Here is a 24,485-nt window from a genome sequence, read left to right as displayed (position 1 = left end):
CCTCTGTCTCTCCATGTTGCACACAAAGTAGGTGGGGTGTGATTATTTTCATGCCTGCCTCTCTTAATGGAGTGTAACCTTCTCAAATGTGAGGCATATTTCTGTTTTTTTTTCTTACTCTCACACCCTAGTCTTTTGTATAGCAGTGGGTGCAGAGAGGGTCCTAAAGTGGGAGAAGCACCAAACAAACAACCCGGGGCTTGGAAGCAAGGGCAGGGGGAGAGATGGGAAACACGGTGCATTTGTACCTTGTATAAAGGTATTGTTAAATTCATTGTTAAAGCGAACCGGGTTCTACTGCAATTCTGCACTACCCAGCCAGCACTGGAAGCAATAACTTTATTAAGGTCAAATAGATATCACAATACAGATTTATCCAACAGGATCCAGAAACTGGTTACAGATATCATCTAAGAAACACAGCTGTTTTGTGCTACAATGCTTCCAACGTCACAGATCACACAGAGTTTATACATTGATAACAACTTTTATCTGGAAATACAGATCCATGGTTTGCCCTCATTGTTGGGTCTTGATATTTCAGTTGAGTTAAAACAAAGAGGCGAAGATTGGCATTTTCTTGATAATGAATAAATTCTGAGAAATATTTCATGAGAACCCTCTTTGGGATCAGAGTTGCTCACAGAAGTCATTTCTAATTTATGGGTAACTCTCAAACCAGAATTAGTAATTAGTAAGTTAAGCCATGACTGGAGAATTTTTAATAATTGGATCAAGGAACATATTAACTTTATAAATAAATAGGATTTAAAAGTTTAGCTGTAGTGTAGGTTCTACAGAATGTCTTTTATAAATTAATATGTCGACACAATAGCTTCTCGACTATGGTGTCTGATACCTGCATCTCTATTATTCTAAGAAAACACACTCCATAAACAGAAACAGTTGTTGGGCCCATTATTCATGGTCCTTAGGATAAGAGCCACAAAACACCATAGAAAGTTACAAGAATGTAAATATTTAGCTAAACAACTGAATAAATATTGGGCAGTTGCCATATATAACACTGCATATCGACTAATAGGGAAAAAAAAGTCCTAAACCTCAGTTACAATGCATTCAGAATTGGGCAAAGCCAAAGAGACAAATTTGCAAGTATACAAAGTAATGAATATATTTCTTTAAACCTCCATTTAACAAATTCATGGTGCAGACTGGAAAATTTTCATAAATACAGTTCAAATGTTCATTTTGTGAGCAAATGCTTATTCATGCACTACATCATATGAGCACTGATTGATTCATCAAGTTAAAGAAAAAAACAACAGAGTAATTGTCTGAAACAAATACTTAGAGACTCACAGTCCTACAGGGTCTGCAACCAAACACAGTAACACATGCACGTGTGATACACCAAGCTGTCTTATAGAAATCATTAAAACGTCTTTTGCATCAAAATGCATTGGGAAACTCAGTGCTATATAATTTACTTTATGCATAATACATACTAGAGACTTTTAAGCTACAAAATGCTTCTACTATCTCAACACACCTACAAAACGACCATAAAAGTATCTGTGTATATAACAAGGTACTTTCCAATTAGGCATCTATGATGAATAATGTATCTCTTCACATCGTCTCCTCTCTAAGTACCATTTATCATGACCCAGGCCTTTCTGCCTTAATGAGGACTCCAGCTCTCTGATTTACGTTCAACACCCTCTGCATTAATAATTGATTGAAACTCTTATAAAATTCTTCTGCCACTGGGATGGAAGGTGGTGAGGCTAGCGCCAGAAGAATGCAAATATGACCTCTTAAATCTGATTGGTAAAAGAAGCCGGGCCACTGGACTGTTGGCCAAACTCATCTGAGGACGGCCCCAGGCTTGCCTGCCGCCCATACCCACCACTTGAACCATAGCTGTCTTGGTTGTACCCGCCATGGTTATAGCTGCCCGAGTGCTTCTCCATTGGGTCGGAGAGATATCTCTGTCCCGAAGAATGCCAGCCGGTCTCCTTGAAAACAAACCAGATGTTTCCAGCCCAGAGGATAAAGTTCAAGAACCCAAAGACCTAAAGGAGAATCAGAGCAGGTGAGTTGAAAGATGGAAATGCAAGAAAAATCTGAATTTCAGAACACTCCTTCATGACACGTAAGGCTACCTTTCGTTCAAGATTGAGATCGCTTCTAATTTTTCATTTCTATCTGCTATTTCATGTAGAATATCTGACCTTTATTGAATGCTTACCTCATGTTCGGCACTGTAAAGGGTTTAGTGTATATCGATTCATTTATTCTGAGAAGAAGGTGCTACGATTATATCCATATTAAAGATGTGAAGACTGAGGTTCAGGACAAGAATCTTGTTCAAGGTCACATGACTTGCTAAGTAGTAGAGAAGAGTCAAGTCCTGTTCTGTCTGACTCCATCGTTTGAGCCCTTACTTAAGCATTACTATCTCTCCAAATGAGGTATTCGTCACTGTGTAAGAGGTCTTCGGGGGGTACAGAGTAGAGAATTTTCATTTTAATGATAGTGCGTTAATTTACAAGGTCACCTTCCTGTTATGGCTAGAGATCCTACTCTTCCCGCTCTTGTAGTGCTACAAAACATGAGTCAACTCAAAGACAGAGAAGTATGGAGGAAGCACTCTTACAGGTGGTATGCAGGTGAGCACACATATGATGGTGCACACGAAGGTTGTGACTTTGAATAGTTGAACTTTCTGTGCCTTTCACATTCAGAAATGAATGTTGAAACTGGACGATAAGTGAAATGCAGGTTTCCGAGAAGTAGGAGATATTTTCCCAAGACCTGGGAAATTCTTCTGACTCTCCAAAAGGGCATTGTTGGTAAGTTCAAGGATCAGGTGTTGCCTCCCCAGACCCTGTGTTTGTTGGAAGCAGAACTGTTTTCCTGGTGCAGGAGGCCCCAAACAGAACAGTTGTTCCCCCGCCTTTTCCCCGGGGGCAGTGGAACTGACCTGGGAACTAACCATGAGTGGTCTATTTTAACAGCCCCCTACTGGAGACAGACAACAGGATGATATAAAGCTGTGAGGACATTAAGGTATATTTCGTAGCCACTCAGTGTGACAATCACCAATCAAAATGGACTTGGGCCACCACCATAGCTCTGGAATTTGGGAGCTGGAAGTCCCCTGCTGGGCCAGAATTTATCCCTTGGTTGCTGGATGGTAGAATGGTGCCCGGTGGGAGGCTAATGTAGTCAAGATGAGGTGCTTTGGGGCCTTGGAGTAGGGGATTTTCACCAAAGTATTTGCATATTTTAGCTGTGGGTTGATCAGGACATGCTACCTGAATGTCAACTTGGGAGTCATCCCGTGGGTTTTGAAATCAGGATTGCCTAAACTCTACACTTTCTTGCTCTGTGATCTTGGACAAGGCAATTAGCCTCTGGAACTCAGCGTTCCCACTCCCCCACCCCCAAACTTAGATGGAACAAAGACAATTATTCCTGACTTGGGTGACAGTTGTAAGGATTAAAGAGAACATGTGTAAAGCAGCCGGATGGTGCTGGACACACTAGAAAATGCTTACTGACTGCTAAGCTATGCACTGAATACTTTCCCCAGTATTTCCATGACTTGTATTCAGCTGGCTCTTTGGCTGCACCATAAGCTGACGTGGGACTTTGACAATAGGGGATGTGGGCAGCCCAAGCAATACTTAGGCCCTCATGGGATTTAAAAGACTGGTTTATCCCTTCCTCCTTCTCTTCCATTCCACCCTCTTCTCTTCCTCTAATGTTAACTGACATTTGTTTACCATTATTTTATGCCGGGCTCCTGGCTCCTTGCTGAGGGAGACACAAAGCATAAATAAGGTACTCACAGCCTAACAGCTATGTGATCAAAACAACATAGGTAATCACCAATGAAACGGCTACCTGCATGCGGGAACTTTCATCCGGGTGTATAGTAACTAGGATATTTTCTAGCTAGGGGAGATCTTGATTAAGCTCGATCTTTGCAAATATATGTCAATATGATTAGAAAAAATTATCAAGGAATCTTTTGGCCACAATCGGCAAACTGTGGAGAGAGCCAAGATGCCCTTGAACAGACGAATGGATAAAGAAGATGTGGTCCATATATACAAATGGGAGTATTACATCTCCATCAAAAAGGATGAATACCCAACTTTTATATCAACATGGACGAGACTGGAGGAGATTATGCTGAGTGAAATAAGTCAAGCAGAGAGAGTCAATTATCATACAGTTTCACTTACTTGTGGAGCATAAGGAATAACATGGAGGACATAGGGAGAAGGAAAAGCAAAGTGAATTGGGGGAAACTGGAGGGTGAGACAAAGCATGAGAGACTGTGGACTCTGAGAAACAAAGGGTTTTGGAGGGGAGGGAGGTGGGGGATGGGTGAGCCTTGTAGTAGGTATTAAGGAGGGCACATATTGCATGGAGCACTGGGTGTGGTGCATAAGCAATGAATCTTGGAACACTGAAAAAATAAAAAAAAAATTAAATAAGGGAATCTTTCCAGATATGAAGAGATGGCTTTGCCGAGAGCTGTCACTTCATATTTCTTATTCCTTGATTTCTCCCTTTTGCTTGCTGCTACTTGGTTTCCAAGAAAGTTATGCTCAAGAAGAATCTAGAAATCAGGGACATGCAACTTAAAAGTGAGAACATAAGCAAGGTGTCCCCATGCATCGTGAGAGGCGATGTCTTATTCCATTGTCATCACATTGATATTGCAGACTCATGGCGGGCACATGGCAGAGGCTCATGGGCCTTCTAATCCTTTCTTGCCATTTTGTTGCAACTGAAATTGGAGTAAGGATTTTGATTCAAGCTTAGATGTGGGGACAACGGAAGGAGAGACCTCAAGAAATCGTGCATAAAGAATGAGGAGATGAGATCTAGATTAGCCGAGAAGATACGTCAAGTTTGCATATAATAAAGCCAGAGAAGCGGAAGTAGAAATTATGGATGGAAATTATGCTCAGGGAATCTTTGAAAGAAAAGTTGAGAGAGAGAGAGAAACAAACATTCCTTTCCCCTACCCCGTTCTTTGGGTTCTAACATGATCTGACGCTTAGGAAAATGAAGGTATTGGAGAGGCAGGCTTTGTTGACACTTACTGGACATCTGCCCTAGGCTGGGCACTGTGCTAAGTATTTATCATCTATCATCTCATCGAACAACAGTTTTGTGAGGTATGGTTGATAATAGCCCCATTTTATAGATAAAGAAATGAAGGTGTAGGGACCGGAATTAATTCGTCCAAGGGCAGTCCATTATTGAATGGTGGAGATTCAAACCCTAGCAGACTAACTCCAGTGCTATGCCTTTAGCCGTTTCGAGTGGCAACAGCATTTGCGGACTTGGCTCTGGCCTGGCAATACTGTCATGACTTGGGAAGTCTTATGTAGATCCCCTCACCACAGCTCCCTGCGTTTGAAATATCTGCATAGCTCCCTTCCTAATTGTGTTAGTGGGAAATCATAGATGCCAAAATGCTTTGGAGAAAGTAAATTTGTTACCCTGGTAGAGATATCACTGCTGTTGCTGAACCACTTACTCGTAGAGGTCAGCCCTTGTGGTGCATCTGGCTCTTCCTCCAAAGCCTACATGCCCCTAGTTGGCAAGCTGGTTGGGTTCTGGGAGCCATATTTTCTCTGCACCATTTCCCCAATCCCCAGTCAAGGTGGATATCTGGCCGGAAATGAGCTCATGAGATTCTCTCTGCCGGAAATGTGGGATTAAACCTGAGTGATTTTAGTTCAATCCAAGATGTTCCTTTGAAAAGGAACATAGGGGCACCTGGGTGGCTCAGTCAGTTGAGTGTCCAACTCTTCGTCATGATCTCAGGTCATGATCTCAGGGTTGTGAGATCAAACCCTGCATAGGGCTAGATGGTCAGCCAGCAATCTTGAGATTCCTTCTCTCCCTCTCCTTCTGCCCCTCCCCTGTTCGCTCTCTTTCTGTCTCAAATAAATAAATAAATCTTAAAAAAAAAAAAGATAAAAGTAAGTATAAACTCAGAACCCGTGGGATGACTATCTTCTTTTGTGTGGACAGGAAGAAGAAAAAAAATGCATCTGTAAAGAGACAGTGATCTAACTGACATCCAGAAAGAAAGAGCTAAAGGGTGAAGGATGGGAACTGTCCAGTTTCCTGCCGATCCTCCAGTTTCTGGCCCCGGGATTCTGCCCTTAGAAGACACGTTTCGAGTGTCTTTCTAATTACTTTTACTTCCTGTGAAAAGCTAGCTCAATAGGTTTTGAAGCCAAATGAGTTTGTAATGAAAAAAAAAAAAATCACAGCATTTGGCAGATAAATATTCTTTTCCTCTGCTTTTGGTAATAGAAATTTTATTTCCCTCGCAAAGCCCAGTTGCAGTCAAGTGGTGTGAGCTGGGTGCTGGAACTTGGAATCGGGAGCAGAGTATGCAAGATCAGACACCACATCATGCCCGGAACCTTGACCTTGCTCTAGATACTGCTTTTTGTAGAGCCTGTTTCATCAGTTTCATCAGTCTTCTGAGCTACTTCATACCCTTCCGAAGATTTTTTTTCCTGATGAGGTTCATCAGAGTCCGTTTCTATTAGTTGCAACCCAGAATTCCAGCACCTACGGGCACTGGTACAGAGTGGGATGCAGAGAACAGACATTAGGGACAGGCAGATGGTTTTTTGTTAGCTAATGTGGACTGAATTTCCTGCCACTAGGACCCTTAACTGATGTAGATCCATAATGACAATAGCAGCAGACCCGTCCTCTCTCAGAGAACATGCGATGTGGTTTCCATCCTTTCTCCTTTTGATTTTTTAAAAAATTTAGGTTTTAAAAGATTTTATTTATTTCTTGGAGAGGCAGAGAGCACAAGTGGGAAGGGAGGTGGAAGGGGAAGCAGGCTCCCTGGTGAGCAGGGAGTCCGATGTGGGACTTGATCCCAGGACCCCAGGATCATGACCTGAGCCAAAGGCAGATGCTTAACTGGCTGAGCTACCCAGGTGCCCCTCACTTTTTGATTAAAAAAACATTTAATTACATATTTTATTTGAAAATGTTATATATATATGTACATGTAGAATTTGGTGGGTATATTTTTTTCTCTTTTTATTTGAGTGTGATTGGCACACAACACGGATGGACCTAGAGGGTATTATGCTAAGTGAAATCAGTCAAGCAGAGAAAGGCAAATATCTCTTTTTGATTTTAGGAGACACCTCACATTGTTTCCCATTCAAAATTCCCATTGCTTAGTCTAAAACGTGTTAGAGACATCAGAGGTGGAATTAAATAGACCATGAGGGATGTCATAATGTATTAGAAGATTGATTAGTCATTGAACAAACACATTGGGTGATTTTTCTCTTTGTTCTTTTAGATTTTGAGATCCAGATTACAATAACCTTCATTCAGCGCTGCCTAGAAAGACCCTGCAGAAGCTGGGGAATATCCTTCCATGCATTCAGCAGTGGTGTGACCGGCAGTGAGCAAAAATCACGGTGAGACCCTCGAACACACTTTCATTCCACGTTTCCTCTCTCACCAAGGCAGGATCCACCATCAAATCATCAGGAAATGATTAGCAACCCTTTTCCCCCATCTTAATTGCCTTCTCAGATTAAATTTCAGAAAGCTGTAAAACATAAGCTAACCTTGAAGCCAAGATCATTATTTTTAGGGATTGCTAAAAAATGTTTTTCCTTCTGCAAACACTGTCGGGTCTTCCATTCTTCCGTAACGACGGCTTTTTGCGGCCATTATAGCTTCTGTCTTTCTTAGATGCAGTTTCTTTCTTTACAAGAACACAAGCATCCAATTTAGCTGCCCTGTTATCTGCCAGATTTTTCTATCTTTTTGTGAGAGCTATACATTTGATAATATTTGACTTTGTTCAACTAATTTAGTTCAGCTTTTCCAAAGTTACCAGGCAATTAAAGCGGGAACATGGAGGAGATAAAAAAAAAAAATGACTGTGAAAAAACTACCGTAACTGTTTAAGTATTTTTTATACTATGCAGTTTTTCTCGCATCCTACCAGGTCTGTGTGTTTTTTTTCTCCAGACAATCAACCAGATGTATTCTAGCTATGTTCAGTTTGAACAATGTTTTCTTCCCAGGAGACCTCTCTGCCATCAAATATTCCTTTTAACTTCTGGCAGGTTTCAGCCTTAAAGTTCAGATTTTATATCTGCTTCTGGCTTAGAATTTTGACTTGACTCTCATCCAAGCAGCAGCTGCCAATACCTGCTGGGTTCTTATTAAGACTCCATAATTGGCGGCATTAAAGCCAGTGGGTTCTGACAATAGAAAACTTGATGACCAGAGGATCACCTTGCACAGGGAGCAAAATATCACCCTTTACATTGGCCTATGTTTTTTCTGTTCCCTTGAATGGCAAACAAAGTTTTGGGAGGTAAAGCAGAGATGGAAACATACCACGGAGGTGTTTAGGCTGGACATGACAGGGCTGTGGACAGCCATACATTTGTTGGACTGCTGTTTGCAAGCGGACATCAGTAACAAGACTTCCTTGGGATCCGTCGCGACCTTGACATCAGACAGTCCTTTCGCCCAAGCTGATGAACCCACCAACCACAAGAACGAAAAGACTACGGTGACGATGAAGTCCTACAGAAACAAAGAGAGAAAACAGTAAAAGTGTGAATTTTAGAAAAGAAATGGTTACTTTATTAAAAAAAAAAAAGAAATGGTTACTTTATGCAACAATGTGGCTTGCCTTTCAGAAAATTCCCGGATCCCAGAGCACTGGAACCAAGGAGAAGTTGAAAAATAAATAAAAGAAAGTTCTGTGACATTATATGTATATGTGTATAAAATAAATAATGGGACAGGGGATGATCGAGCGGCTTGTCTAGATGCCCACAGATAATTAGTAATGTGTCAGCAGTCACAACTGGCCAGCCAATCCCTAAGCCCATGACCTTAGCCACTATGTGATGATGACTGCAAATGGAGAGATTTGCTGATTGTTGAAGACTCCTAGATATTCATTCATTTTTTTAAAAATCATTTAACAAACTTATATGTCACCTAGTGTATGCTTGGGACTGTGCTAAGTGGGAAGTATTATTAGCCATACTGTTTTGAATGCTTTTTTATGGGCAAGGATAATTTTATATAATTTTTATATTAAATTATCCTTACAAACATCATGTTAGACAGTATTTTTAATACCAGTTTTAAAGATGAGGAAATCAAAGGGATAAGGTAACATAGAGAAAGGGACAGAGCCAGAATTCAAATCCAGATCTGTCTGACTTAGAAAAGCATCTGCTATGATTACAGAGGAAAGAAGTTTCTTTTTTCACATGAAACAACAACTCTACAATGTAAGAGGATGAATATTTTAAAGAAACATTCTGAGCTTCTTGGCTACTTCTCATATCCTCCATCATGACTCAGAGAGGGTGGGGGATGGGAGTCACTGTCCAAGTCAGAAGCAGACCATGTTCTAACATAGACAGTTTTACTGTATTTATTTATAGATTATTTACAGATTTACTGTATTTATGCTTGACTAAAATAAAAATGTTGTGTCCTTCTTACCCAGTATATGAAAAACACTGACCTGGCAAGGAAAAGAGTATATTTGCTATACCAACAGAAAGATTTCTTTTTCTATTCTAAATGAAAAGCCTGTCAAGTAGAAAACTTGCTCTGTGTCTCTTTCCTACACAATGGCGTGGCACATCTGACTTGTTCTGGTTAGTTTCCCCTCATGACATGACTGAATTACTTTTCATCAAGATTCTAGGATTGACACCGTGGAAATTCTTACACTGTAAGGATGCTGTTTTGGACAGTTATATGTTAGGTCTGACTTCTGTGGAGAATGTTCTAGACTGTCCACTTCTCAGAGTGGCTGAATCCTCTGAGAAATGGCTACCTTTTCATCCACAGGCTGCTGCAAATTACGTGACTTGACGGTTGAACGTTTCATGGTGGCTCTAGAAAGTTCACAACTTTCTCTTAACTGACCCATAGGGTTTTTATCGTATGGGTATTTTAGCCTTATTCCCAGCCTGCTCACCCTTCTTTTCCCCTCTCCTTTTTAATTAATTCCAGTTTGTGTTCCATATATCCATGTAAGCTATCTTAAGTTGTTTCTGGAATATGGTGGTAGAAACAGACAAATACAATATCTACAGCAATCAATAAGAACATTTGGAATCAAGAGACTCAAGTGTTTTGAGTCTGAATTACAAGCTGGAGGAATGGCTAACAAATAAATAAGCCAGGTCGACTCTGTCGAACACAAATTCAGGTTCATGTTCATTCTGGTAGCTTCTTTATTCATGCATGCATTCAATCAGTCCTTCCTGAGGAATGTGCCAGGTACTGAGCACAGTCTTAGGAGAGAATTAAGAAAAGGCAAAATACGGGGGCGCCTGGGTGGCTCAGTGGGTTAAGCCGCTGCCTTCGGCTCAGGTCATGATCTCAGAGTCCTGGGATCGAGTCCCGCATCGGGCTCTGTGCTCAGCAGGGAGCCTGCTTCCCTCTCTCTCTCTCTGCCTGCCTCTCTACCTACCTGTGATCTCTCTCTCTGTCAAATAAATAAATAAAATCTTTAAAAAAAAAAAAAAAGAAAAGGCAAAATACGAACCCTTCTCTTGCTGGTACATATTTGTTAGGGGCTATAGACACCCGATCGTTCCCAGTTATGAGAGAGTAGCTGTCATGGTCTATGCTCATTGTAATTAAAAATAGACTTGAGAGAATGGTGGTAGGGAGGGGAAACAAGAACAGAGACATGTGACGACGTCTCCAGTGGAAATTGGAGAAAATAATATAAAAACTTTTAGACTTGTTGATAATAGTAAGAATAGCTAACATTTATGGGGCATTTCTTTCTTTCTTTCTTTTTTTTTAAAGATTTTATTTATTTATTTGACAGAGAGAGATGACAAGCAGGCAGAGAGGCAGGCAGAGAGAGAGGAAGGGAAGCAGGCTCCCCACTGAGCAGAGAGCCCGATGCGGGGCTCGATCCCAGGAATCTGAGATCATGACCCGAGCCGAAGGCAGAAGCTTAACCCACTGAGCCACCCAGGTACCCCTATGGAGCACTTCTTATGTGTGAAGTATTATCCCAAGTTTACATGAATTAACTCCTGACAACAACACTGTGAAACAGATGCTAATCCAGTCCCTATTTAACAGTTGGGGAAACTGAGGCATTCAGTAAACTGAGGGATTCAGTAAAATTGCTCAGAGTAAGGAGTTAGTAAGTACTGGAGCCAGGAATGGAAGCCTGGCCAGCTGCTTCTGGCACCTGGGAGCTTGACTGGTCTCTACTTCCCCTCATGTTCACTTGAAGGAATAATTGATCTTCTTACTTAAAACAAGTACACTAAAAAGTTCAAAAGCTGGACCTGAAGTCCTGCTTAATTTAGATATGACAAATAGTAACAAGTCATTTTCCACAAACTTCATGATTAAAGTCAAGGATCCTTGAGAGTGAAAAAATGGGTTGTACTTGGGAGTGTACCCAAAATTTTACCCCTAGTACCACTTTACAAAGAGACATCAATATATCACATTACAGTATCTTCTGTACGAGCTAATGGCTCAGAGTCTGCCGTCAGATAGACCTGGGGCTGAATCCTGACCCTGCTAGTCATTAATGGTGTTCTTGGGCACTTTGCTAGGATGACTTGAAGCTGCAGATTAGTTCACTGTAAAATGGGACAATAACAGTATCTTCTCATAAGATGGTTGTGAGCGGTGAAAATATACTTTTTTTCGTTTGCCTGCTTCTCCCAGGTAGAGGTCAGCTCCATGAGGGCAAGAACAGTCTACTTTGCTCGTTGCTGAATCTTGGCCCAAGAGTTGCCATCAACACTTACTGAAAGAAGGAAGGAAGGAAGAAATATACAAAATAGTCCCGCTTTGATAAGACATTTACATTTATGTATGTAACACTGTGTAAGAGTTTACCAAGTGGTGCTCGTAGGATTAGAGATGACTTTTATTTTGTTTTATGTAAGCTTATGCATTTTAAAAAAATATTTATGTATGTATTTTAGAGAGAGTGGGAGAGAGCATGAATGGGAGGGACAGAGGGAGAGAGAGAGACTCTCAAGCAGACACCGCACTGAGCCCGATGTGGGGTACCAATCTCATGACCCTGAGATCAGGACCCCAACCAGAACAGGAATCAGATGCTTAACTGTGTGCGCCGTCCAGGGGTCCCTAAGCTTGTGTATATTTAAACATACCCTACTTTAAGTTAGACCAAATAAAAATAATGTGGCGATGTAATCAAGATATTGACTGACTGAATTTCAGATGGCTCTGTTTGTCCTGACAACAGCATCGGGATTTATATAATCAGACCAAATCATAAATGTCATTAGAATTGAGAGTTTCGCAGCAAAGGGTTTCAGAAAGCAGTCTCAAGTGCCAGGTGTTCCACAACTAAGCAAAGTGTGAAGATGAGATTTTGTAAAAAGTTCTAGATAAAGAAGATATTAGCCTGAACTTTTTAAACCTTTGGCTTCTGCATGGAGCCTGAGTTAGAACCTGCTTGCCGGGAGCGCCGTATGGGAGCAAATCCTTGACCCCTATGCTCCTCTCTTCCAATCTCCTGCTGAGGCTCCCATTAGCCAAACCCTGCTGGAACCCAGTGGGCAGAGGGCCCACTGCCGTGATCCATGCACTCAGGTCCTGGCACAGAGCATGAAGGGGAGGGGCAGGGCGTCCAACAGAAGCTGTTCCGAACTAGAAATTGTCTCCAGAGCCTCAACCACAGCTGCCATGACCTGCGTTCACCGAGCACTTCCTACGCGCCAGGCACTCTGCTTCAGCACTTACAGACATCATTAACCTTATGACACACGTGCTTGACGTTAGCCCTGCTTTTCTTACGAGAAAACTGAAGCAGAGGCAGGCGAATACTTTCCTTATAATTAATGCCTGGCTTGATTACTGCAGTGTATCATGAGCCAGGGGGGAGGGATGCGCTTTGGTGTGTTTTTGTAGATAATTAGCTTAGCTGGCGTTCTCTAAATTTTAGTCATTTTGGTACCACCTAAACAATTTTGATTTTATGCACATATTCTCCTGTTACTGCTTCACCTTTCACTTAAAGCAAATTACCCTTTTGACATAAGTGAGGTCATCTCAGAAGGAAATAATATGTGTTCTATAATGTCAAACCAACCTGCTATGGGTAGAAGGCAATTGCAAACATAAGTACTCCACAGTGAAAACAAAATGCCTTAAATTCTACCAGGGGATGTTTGCACAAGGCTGTAGAGCCTGGGATCTTTGTTAAAAGGGAGATGAGCAAGTGTTAGAGGGATATTAAGGAGATACTAGCACGACCTAACCAGAAGACCTGAAGTTAAACAGAAGGTGGGATAACTTCCTCAGTCATGTTACTTAACGCCATGTTCAGGGTCCACCTGCACCATCTGCTGAATCAGGAGAGGTAAATGCCTCCCACTTGAGAGATTTTCTTCTGATGATGTAGACGAGGACCCAGTGTTTGCGAATGCTGCTGCCCTGTGTCTGTCTAACAGGAAGACTGTGCAGGGAAGAAACTCAGATGGTATATCTGTAACTTTTGCAGCTAGGTTACCATGTGCATCCATTAACCCTCTGAAGGTACCTTCTGCAGGCTTTGCTTGTGGTCTTTATTCCCATAGAGAAGGGAGGCTGCATTCGAGTGCCTTCATGCTTCAAAAAAAACTCTCACACTTGGGATCTCTGTGGTCCCCGTAAAACCTATTAGCCCCATATCACAGATTAAAAAAAATAATAATAAGGGACGCCTGGGTGGCTCAGTGGGTTAAGCCGCTGCCTTTGGCTCAGGTCATGATCCCAGGGTCCTAGGATAGAGTCCCACATTGGGCTCCTTGCTCGATGGGGAGCCTGCTTCTTTCTCTGCCTCTGTCTGCCACTCTGCCTGCTTGTGCGCGTGTGCTCTCTCCCTCTCTGACAAATAAATAAATAAATAAAATCTTTAAAAACAAACCAAAACAAAAAAGGAGCCAAGAAAGATAAGTGGATTTGCTTCTGGTTCATTAAGTGGCTTATAAAATATACTCTGAGCTAGTGGTCTCACTCTGTACCTAAAGAACACCGACACTAGCGAGAGACTGCTGCCTCGCTGCCTGGCTGTGTTTCTGCAGTATGTTTGAAGGATGTGTTCAGGGATCCAAAAAAACCGCCTCCTCAGGCAGAGGAAGCAGCCTGGCTTTATGCTGGCTGGGTGCTCTGTTTCCAGTTCGATTGCTGGATATGTTTTGTTGCCCCTGCTTCTCCTAATTTGCTGTTAGCAAGCTCATTTTCATAGTAGAATGTAATTTAATATATTAGAGATGTTTGTCCTGAACCACTCTGGGGCATAAAAGGGAATCATCTTTGGTGATGGCAAACTTACTTTTTTAGAAGCAGGTAAAACTACCTCCCCGGATAGCGGCACACTGGGTATTGGTAAAATGGTCAATTTTCCTATTTCTATTAGCAAATATTCTCGGTATCTCAACTTCCATGATATTATTATCTCTTTTGCCTCCTTGATGGCTTTGCTGTTTATTGTGTGGCTGACACTATGGTGAGAGCCTCTACCAGAAACGGGGCAGCCCGATGAGTTACTGTCACCCTCAGTGTAACTGGATTTGCTTTGGTAAGTCAGCTTTCAGGAATCCTGGAATGAAGCTGTGAACCAGGAAACACAGCATCAAATAGCAAGCTAGAAGCTCAGCTCAGGACAGAGCTTGGGACCTGTGTTGGAAGAGAGAAGCTTGCCTGCTCACAGGTTTACTTCATTTGAAGGATGAATACTAGTGACCACTGACTTCTGGAGAATGTCCTTAGTTGTTAACACGGAGTAGCAGAAGATCATTTGATGTTCACAATAACTGCAAGTGGCTGAATATAATTATACCCATTTTACAGATTCAGGGAAGTTAAGTGATGTGTCCCAGTCCCCACAAGTAACTGAGATTTGAATGCCGGGCATCAGCCTCTTTGTTTAGTGAGTGGCTTTTCCCTTATGCCCATATGGTCTCAGGTTCGAGTTACCCATTATTGTGGGAACACAGACATAGCAATAAATAACTCTGGGCTCCCTAACGCTGAGAAAAGCTTTTTTCTTCACAATTCTCTTTCAATCTGAGGAGTAAAGAAGAAAGTCTCAGCTGGGTGCCAATCTGTCACGAACATCTATTTCACAAATATTTAACACCTGTTTATCAAAGAAAATTGGCCCCAGGCTCAGAGCCTTCATACAAGCAATGGTATCTGGTGGGAATCCAGTACTCTCTACTTCCCACTGATACGTTTCTATCTCCTAATTATGACAAATAATGCTGGGTTTTTGTATCCATTAGTGGTACAGGGTTTTCTTCAAAATTACATTTTATTTAGGTTTAAGAAAATAATTTAAAGAACAATAGCAAATAATTTATAGCTGAGGGGACAGTAATAATTTGTAATATCAATACTTTATAGTTTCAGGGTGGCTGAAGTTGGGAAAGGCCTATAAGGCCCCATCCTGGGGAGGGAACACTGAGACTAGGTCAGTCCTGTCCAACAGAAGGTGAGCCAGAGATGTGAATCACATATGTAATTTCAAGTTTCTTAATAGTCCCATTTTTAAAAAAAGGCAAAAAGAAACTGGTGCCATTAATTACATGAAGACAATATATGTATTTATATAATGAAACTGAACATATAAGATTTTTGGTAAGACATTTTCCCTTTTTTTGTATGAAGTCTTTGAAGTCTGGTGTGTATTCTGTTTTATTTATTTTTAAAGATTTTATTTATTTATTTGGAAGACAGAGATCACAAGTAGGGAGAGAGGCAGGCAGAGAGAGAGAGGGAAGCAGGTTCCCCGCTGAGCAGAAAGCCTGATGTGGGGCTCAATCCCGGGACCCCGAGATCATGACCTGAGCTGAAGGCAGAGGCTTTAACCCACTGGTGTGGCGCCCCTGGTGTGTATTTTATACCTAAAGCACATTCTCATTTGTATCAGCCACAGTTCAACTATCTAATAGCCACATTGCTATTGCTACCGTATTACACGGCACAGCTTCAACCAAAGTTAACAAATGGAAGTACATTTCCATTCGCAGTGAGAGTGATGCTCCTTCTCCTGTTTTGGGTCACTGATGTCACCTTTTCTTTTGGCACTCAAGTCCGAGATGACCCTAGTAGCCATCCGTCAGCTGAGCCTTCACAAGGCCAGCATGCCCCTCATGTCCCTCCTGGTCTGTAGGACCTCATATATGGGTTGATAAAAGTGGCCCAATGCAAGACCCCAGTGGTCTGGTAGAGGTCTGAAGGCAGACCAGTGTGACCAAAGAGTCTTGGGCCTTCCCTACTGGCAGCCGACAGGAGGAGATGGCCTACGAGGATAGTGGGGACTGCATTTCAGCCTAGATGTAGAGGAAAATCTTACTTGACCTCTCTATGCTCAGGAGATGTGCAGAACAGTGGCTGGTGAAATGGGAAGAAATACACAGTTCCATTTTCCAGATGGAATAAAATTACTTAACTCCAGCTTGAAAGATCGGAGCCAAAGAGTTTGGCTACAGAATCTGGGTTTTCATCTATTATTAAAGGACTCTATTGCTTTTAGAGGCCCATGACTTTATTGGATCATAATAAAAATTGAGTGGCCATATTAATACTTATGGCTGGCATTTATGGAGGAGTTACTATGTATCAGACATAGTGGGTCCCATACATTATTCCTTTAATTCTCCAAATAGCGCTTTGAGACGGCTATTATTGACCCCACTTTACAGATGAGAAAATCAAGGTTCAGAAAGGTGAAGTGAGCTGCTGAGTTCTCAGAGTCATTAAGTTGCTGAGCTTTGTTTGCAAACAAGGTTCACTGAGCTCAAAAGTCTGTGCGCCTTGCTGAAGTGTGAACCTCATTATATTCCAAAGGATCTTTAAAGAGGGCCCAACATGTATCAGGCACGAAGTTAAAATGCTTTCATATTTCACCTCAGTTCAGCCTTACCATAGCCCTATGAAGGAGATGTTATTGTTTTGTTTTGTTTTGTTTTGATTTCTTTCTTTCACAGATGAAGGGAGTGCTTAGAGAAGTAAGTAAGGAACTGGATACCAAATTCGGATTGATTGGACTCCAAATCCCATTCATTTCTCCATTTGTCCATTGTTTTATCAGTTCCTTTCCCTAATCACTTGCTCAATATTAATGATCTTCCCACTATAGGCTAGGTATTGTTCAAAAGATGGAGTAGGAACAGGAGTGTACCAGTCCTCAAGTGGTATGCATCTTTCCTTTCTCTGCACAATCTGGATTAAAAAAAAAAAAAAAGATTTATTTATTTATTTGATGGAGAGAGAGATAGTGAAAGCAGGAACACAAGCAGGGGGAGTAGGAGAGGGAGGTGCAGGCTTCCCGCTGAGGAGGGAGCCCAAAGTGGGGCTTGATCCCAGGACACTGGAATCATGACCTGAGCCAAAGGCAGATGTTTAATGACTAAGCCACCAAGGCATCCCTGGATCGTTTTATGTTATTACTGTAAAATGCACTACTGTCACACCATCAACTAATCGAAATTTTGCAAAAGGAGAGAGGTAGTGGAGGCTGATCTTCAGTTGAAAGGGCTGAGTATTAATCAGTCATATTGTTTCATGTGCAAAGAATCTGGCTTCTGCTTGAGAGTCAGTGTGGGACTTCATTTCTTTTCCTCTTAAGTTAAATTTGATTGTGATTGACACACGGCATTTTTCTGTTTTAGTTTATTCTTCAAAGAACTTTATCAGTTGATCCGTGGTTGCTCAGCTATGAAACTGGGACCTCCTGTTTCTTGTTTTTCATTTCTCTTAAGAAAAGAAGACTTTTTAAAAGATCCTCTGCATCTCTCCTTTTAGCTTAGTCACAGACAATTGATTTCATAATCTTTGTGCAAGAGGGAGGTGTTCTTGGCTGTTTGACAACCTCAGAATAAACACAGTCTTCACTAGCTCACTGCAATGTTGTTGTAAATCAATATTAAAGACACCCCTTAAAAATGATTTGATTTCTGATTGACCCTGCCTAACCTTTTCACTGCAAATAGCACCTTTCAAAACAAGTTCATAGTAATATCAGAAGATTAGTTCAAGATAAATTAGTAGTAGTAGTAGCAGTATTGCTTGCAATAGTTGCTACTGATTTGGCGCTCACTTTGAGCCACGCACTGTGCTAAGGCCTTCGTGTGCATTATTTCATTTAATCTTCACTAGGAATTTGTGAGGTAGATCTCACTACCTATAGGTTTTTAGAATACAAAGCATCACATAATAGTTAATTCTATTGTCTTTGGAATCCATCAGCCTTGGGTTCAAATCTCAACTGTTACTAACTAGCGCAGGGACTCAAAGAAGCCTCAGTTTTCCAGTCTGTGAAAAGGGGCAATAATGACATACATTTTCACAGGGTTTTTGCCATGGATGCATGAGTTAATTCAGTAGAATACTCAGCTCAGTGCCTGACACATAGTAAGCCCTCAATGAATTCTCACACACACACACACACACACACACACAGAAAGAGAGAGAGAGAGGGGAAAATTCTGTATACAATTGGATCTATAACAGCATCAAAAAGTATTCAGTGGGTTTTGAATGTCAGATAAATCAGATGTGATTTATTCAATAAATCTCCAGTAAGAACCGACTAGGTGCCAGGTCTCTGGAATACACTAATTAATAAAAACAGACACGACCCTAGTATTCACTCTGTTGGAAGAGAGATCTTACTCAAATAATTACAGAATAAGTAATTGCAGATGATGATAATGGCTTTGCAGGAAAAGGACCTGGTGTTTTGAAAACAAACAAAACAGTGGTGACACTAGCCAGTCTTGGGGGACAGGGAAAGCTGCACAGATCTGGTTGCATCTAGAATCCTTTTAGGTTTGTCCCTTGAGTGCTTATCAGCACAGGTGGTATAATAAATACATCACAAAATGACTATCTAGACGGTCTATGAATTGATGTCTAGAGGGGACTTGGGGCGTCTCTCCACTACCTGCTTATACCATGCCCAAGAAGAATACACATTGACACTGGTTAGAACCAGGAAGATTCACTGGGCCATTCTGCTAGCAAAGAAAGGTTTAAAAGGAGGGAAATAGTGCTCAGTTAGTGAGTACTCTGGTGGCTCAGATGGCTGCCGAGGCTGTCCGTTCTCTGCTGGTGGCCCTTGCTCACCGGCAATCCTCTCCCTCTTGGAAAGCCAATCACCAAAGAGGTGAAGAGGTCTGCAGGGGATGTCTTTAGCTATCTAAATGATGGCAGAAGAGGATTCCTGCCTTTCTGGACCCGCACGCTCTTTGAAGTTCATAAGCTTAGGCAACCAGCTAGGGCTGTTAACTGTTTCCAGGTGAGTTTCTAGCTTATACTGAAAATAGTATTCTTTCCAAATGGTTGGTTATTGGTTTTGACACATCTACCAGTAAGGAGAGGTACAAGTAAGATGCTCAAGTCCTAGACCAGAGGGGAGTCAACTGTTGAAACTGATTTGCACATCTAAAAACAACTCATGGAAAAGAAAAATCACATTTGTATTATGAGTCAAGGATGAATCCGGAAATCTGAAGACACCTACTGATCATCTTACCAATATTTCTTTTTATTTTTATGTATTTTTTAGCACTTCCAGTATATTTTGGGTGCTGCCATTGAATCAGCCAGATAAAAATGCTAAGATTTAGTCAATTAACCACCAGCTTTGTCGACTTGACATAAAGCATCTGGACATTGTAAACATATCTGGAAAATGCCAGATGTCAGGCAGTGTATAGATGAAACATCTGGAGGAAGTGTGGCATACAGGAGACATGGGGGGAGGCTGCAAGTCCAAGACAGCCAGGACTGAACTTCATCTCTCCCATGCCTGGGGCTAGAATGTTCTCTCCCTGCGTGATCAAAACTACTCCACCACAAGCCTGGCTGGCTCTGTCGGAAGAGCATGCGACTTTTGATCTTGGAGTTGTGAGTTTGAGCCCCACATAGGGTGTAGAGATTACTTTGAATAAATAAGTAAACTTAAAAAAAAACCTACTTCATCAGTTTTTTATATATAAAACTTGGGAGTTTCATATATATATATATATATATATATATGTCTGTGTGTGGGTGTGTATATGTATATATATATACCCATGTGTGTGTGTGTGTGTGTATATATATATATATGTATATATATATATATAGGTAGTTGTGTGTTATCTGTTTTTTTAAAAAGTGTGGTGTGTGGGCGTGTGGGTGTGTATATGTGCGTATGTGTATATATATATACACACATATATACACATATACACACCCACACACACTTCAAAAAAAAAAAAAAGACATAACACACAACTACCTTTTTCTCTCCATACAGTGGCAAGGAGTAGAGGCATGGATGGTAAGCAATTCCTTCTTTTGTCTAAATATTTTTAGGTTCCCCTCCAAGCCACATTTAAAAACGGGTGTATTCTATAGGAAATCATGTCAAGTGAGCTACACGGAGAAATTTCGACTCAGAAAATGCTGGCAGACCTTTCAGGTGCCACCTTCTGAGCCAAGTCAGCCCCTCTCTGGTCTCTGCTCTGTGTTCTCTTGCCATCCTCCTCCCTGCAAGTGGAAAGAAAGCGCATCTTCCTCCTTCGGCATGACGTAACATTAGAGTGGGAAGGAACTGTCGAGATAAATCCAGGCTGTCAAATATTCCTTTGAAAACATAATCCTATTATTAACTTACTATTCTGCACTCCTGCTATCTCCCAGATAAGACACAGAAGAGTTGCTATGCATGGCTGGAGATAACGCAGTACAGACTTGCTCTGGGGTTTAAAAATTCTCTGGGATTCAGTGTTCACATCTGTAACATGTAAGCCTACCTGGCAGGCTTGTGGTGAGGTTTCACATTAAATTAAAATGTGAATCACAGAGACTGGAATATTTTACTTGTTGCATTAATGGTTGGGATGATGATGGAGGTGAAGATGAAATGATGTTCAAGTGATTCTTTTATGAAGACATGGGCTGTTGTCCTGGTCGATGACACTGGACCATGGGGTTCAGCTGTGATGACTTCTTTTTTTTCAATCCGTATACTAATGTCCTTTTCACAATATTCACTCTGCTGCAGTTCAAGGCAGAGGGCAAAAATACTGCTAACGCAATCTAAAGTTTGACTCAGTGTTTCTCCGCGGGTCGAGCCTCAAACCTGTCTGGCCCCACCGAGGAGGTCGGGCAAGAACCAGGGGGTGCGTGTGTCAGTATGTCATCTGGTTGCAGCACATGACCGGAAACGAGCTGGAATCATCGTGCGAAGACTGCAAAGGCCACCTGAAGGACTTCTGCCTGGAGAATGAGCCACTGCTAAGGTCAGCGAAGGTCCCGATCATCGTTCCATTCCCAGAGAGTCCGCAGCATGTGCTATTTAAATTCTTGTCCCATGGTTTCATTCACCAGATTGTCAGCTCCTTGGGGAAGGGACAGTCTTTTTTTTTTTTTTTTTTTTTTTTAAAGTTTTTTTTTTTTTTTTTGACAGAGAGAGATCACAAGCAGACAGAGAGGCAGGCAGAGAGAGAGAGAAGGAAGCAGGCTCCCTGCTGAGCAGAGAGCCCGATGCGGGGCTCGATCCCAGGACCCTGGGATCATGACCTGAGCTGAAGGCAGCGGCTGAACCCACTGAGCCACCCAGGCACCCCGGGAAGGGACAGTCTTAATCACCTAGGTCCCTGGTGCCTAGCCAAATGTCTACGTCTATACGACTTCTCAGATATACCCACCGCATGGCAGAAGAAAGGACAGAGTTCACATCTGACATCATCTCTTGGGAACTCACCTGGATTTCAAAAATCTGTGTGCTTCCTAAATGATCTCAAAGATATAAGAAATGCATGACACTGGCCACCTATAAAAAATAAAATTAAATGGCCGGAAGACAGGAATGGAAGAAGGGTTTTTGGTGTGTGTGTGTGTGTGTGTGTGTGTGTTTAACTTATGTATTATCCCTTACCCCCTCAGTATGCCCTTTTAAACAACTGGATTTGGAAACGTTAGCATAATTTTAGACTAGGCATATCTTACTGGATTTGACCTTTGGCAATTGTGAGTAACTTTCTGTTTAGGGGAATGATTATGATTATATTTCACACTTCCCTCCTACCGACTTTTTTTTTTTTTTTTTTTTTTTGCAAGTGAGCAAGCATTAGTACAGCTAGGTTCATGAAAAGAGCTGCTATTTTTTCAAGCATTCCTTATGCCTTTCTAGAATTGAAGGCCCATTATTCTGTCATATATCAACCCATCTGTCAGCCTGCAACAGATGGTTAAAATGAAGAACTTCTAAAATACCAAGAAGGAAATTATCCTGCACTTCCCCATCCACAGCTTAAATTTACTCTGACTTTGGAAAATTCCTTTGCCTCTTCACCACTCATCATACCCAGTGAAAGTGAGGGAAAATATTACATTTGAATTACAAAGCAGAAGCCATTCCTCAAAAAGATGGCTGTTGGATACATAGGCCTTGGCTTTACTCTGTCAGGTGGAGAGAAGATAGAACTGGGTTCGAGTCTCCGTTAAGCTGCTTCTTAGATGCATTTTTTTAAGGGCGGGGAGAGGCAGGGGGAGAGAAAGAGAGAATCTTAAGCAGGCTCCCTGCACAGGACAGAGGCCCTTGCGAGTCTCGATCTTATGAACCTGAGATCATGACCTGCGCCCAAATCAAGAGATGAATGCCTAACTGACTGAGCCACCCAGGCGCCCCTTACCTGTGTAGCTTTTGGTAGTTTACCTGACCTCAAGTACTTACAGGCCTTACTTATAGGCCTTTATTTCCTCAAGTGAAAAGTAGAGAATGAACGGCCTGTTTGAGAGAGCTGTTGCAGGAATGAAAACACAAGAGGATCATCTGTGGGACAATATCTTGCATCACAAAGCACCTGATAAAAGATAGATATTACCATTTTCACCACTGGACTCTCCCCTTCTGTTCTTATCCCATTTCCCACAGATTTATTCTAGGTTCAAGATGCTGTGTCTCTGGCAGGCAAGATTCGAGCAGGTGCCTAAGGACAGAAAGGAGGCAGCTACGAAAAAGTGTCAAAGTGTGGATGAGTCTGGGTATGTGAATGTCTGTCTGTCTGCGATGTGTGTTGTGTACACAGGGTAAGTCACTGAAACGCTGCGTGGCTGGTGTGTGCTTGAGGACAATGGGCGGGGAGACCACGGAAGTGAAATGTTTGCATTCTAGGGGAATACATGTTTTTGGAAGCCTGAAGGTACCAGGGACTTCTGCCCAAATCCTCCCAGAGAGAATCATCACAGGTTTTCTTGGTTTTCATTTTCAGTCTGGATGAAATAAATATTTGTGATTTTTACTCTGTCGAGGCATAAATATTAATTGAATCATAACTTATGTTTCATGCTTTATTTAACTGATTCCACGTATTTTTGTCAGTTCTATCCTATTTCCAACATGGAACTGTTATAATTTAACATTCACAGTTTTGTTTTGTTTTTTTTTTTTTACAGTGGGAGTGTTTGGGAGTAGAGTCTCCCTCTCCCCAGTGTTATTCTTGTAGGAACACTGATGTGTGTGATAAGAAATAATGACAGGGGGCACCTGGGTGGCTCAGTGGGTTAAGCCGCTGCCTTCGGCTCAGGTCATGATCTCAGGGTCCTGGGGTCGAGTCCCGCATCGGGCTCTGTGCTCAGCAGGGAGCCTGCTTCCCCTCTCTCTCTCTGTCTGCCTCTCCGTCTACTTGTGATTTCTGTCTGTCAAATAAATAAATAAAATCTTAAAAAAAAAAAAAAAGAAATAATGACAGGCCCCAAAGCTCTGAGGGGTGAGCTGTGTTCTAGGACAGCGCTTCTCGACTTCCTGTCTCATGAAACTTCTGGGATCTTGTGCAGATTCTAACTCAGGAGGTCTCGAGTGGGTCTGAGAGTTTGCATTTTCTCTCTTTCTTTCTTTCTTTCTTTCTTCCTCTCTCCCTCCTCCCCTTCCTTTCTTTCTCTGTCTCTCTTCCTTCCTTTATTCATTTTAAAGATTCATTTACTTATTTTAGGGGGCAGTGGCAGAGGGAGAGGGAAAGAGAGAATCTTAAGCAGACCCCATGCTGAGTGCGGAGCCTGACACGGGGCTCGATCCCACGACCCTGAGATCATGACCAGCGCTGAAACCAAGAGTCAGATGCTTAACTGACTGAGCCACCCAGTTGCCCTGAGAGTCTGCATTTCTAAGTCTGCATTCCAAGTGATGCCAGGGCTGCAGGCTCACAAACAAACTGTGAGATGCAAGGTCCTCTGAGGAACCTTCCTCCATAAAAACCTCCCAGTGTGCTCTGGCGTCCGCAGCCCTTCACGGTCTCACTCTCAACAGGCTTTCTCACATCATTTTGCACACACGGCCCTTTGGCCTCAGTTTCGTGGAGGTAAGTCTCATTTTCCCAATTCAATTTTAAGGTAACTTTCCTCTTAACTTTCTCTCTTCTAGTGTTTATTGAGTCATTTCTTTATACCAGGTA

At 41.9% G+C, this 24,485-nt stretch overlaps 1 protein-coding gene across 2 annotated transcripts in view; it reads right to left on the bottom strand.

Annotated features, from left to right (window-relative positions):
• Positions 1 to 325: 325 nt before the first annotated feature.
• Positions 326 to 24,485, bottom strand: part of SYNPR (synaptoporin) — a 311,298-nt gene continuing 287,138 nt past the window's right edge. For both annotated transcript variants that reach the window (XM_059390087.1, XM_059390089.1), the window contains 2 exons: positions 8,401 to 8,592; positions 326 to 2,039 (listed from right to left, as the gene is read on the bottom strand). In XM_059390087.1, coding sequence (XP_059246070.1) covers positions 1,782 to 2,039; positions 8,401 to 8,592 — 450 coding nt within the window. In that variant the 3' untranslated portion in view covers positions 326 to 1,781. The remainder of the gene's footprint in view (positions 2,040 to 8,400; positions 8,593 to 24,485) is intronic.

This window comes from Mustela nigripes, chromosome 2, assembly GCF_022355385.1.
Source record: "Mustela nigripes isolate SB6536 chromosome 2, MUSNIG.SB6536, whole genome shotgun sequence".
Classification (NCBI taxonomy): domain Eukaryota; kingdom Metazoa; phylum Chordata; class Mammalia; order Carnivora; family Mustelidae; genus Mustela; species Mustela nigripes.
This window is presented reverse-complemented; position numbering and strand designations above follow the sequence as displayed.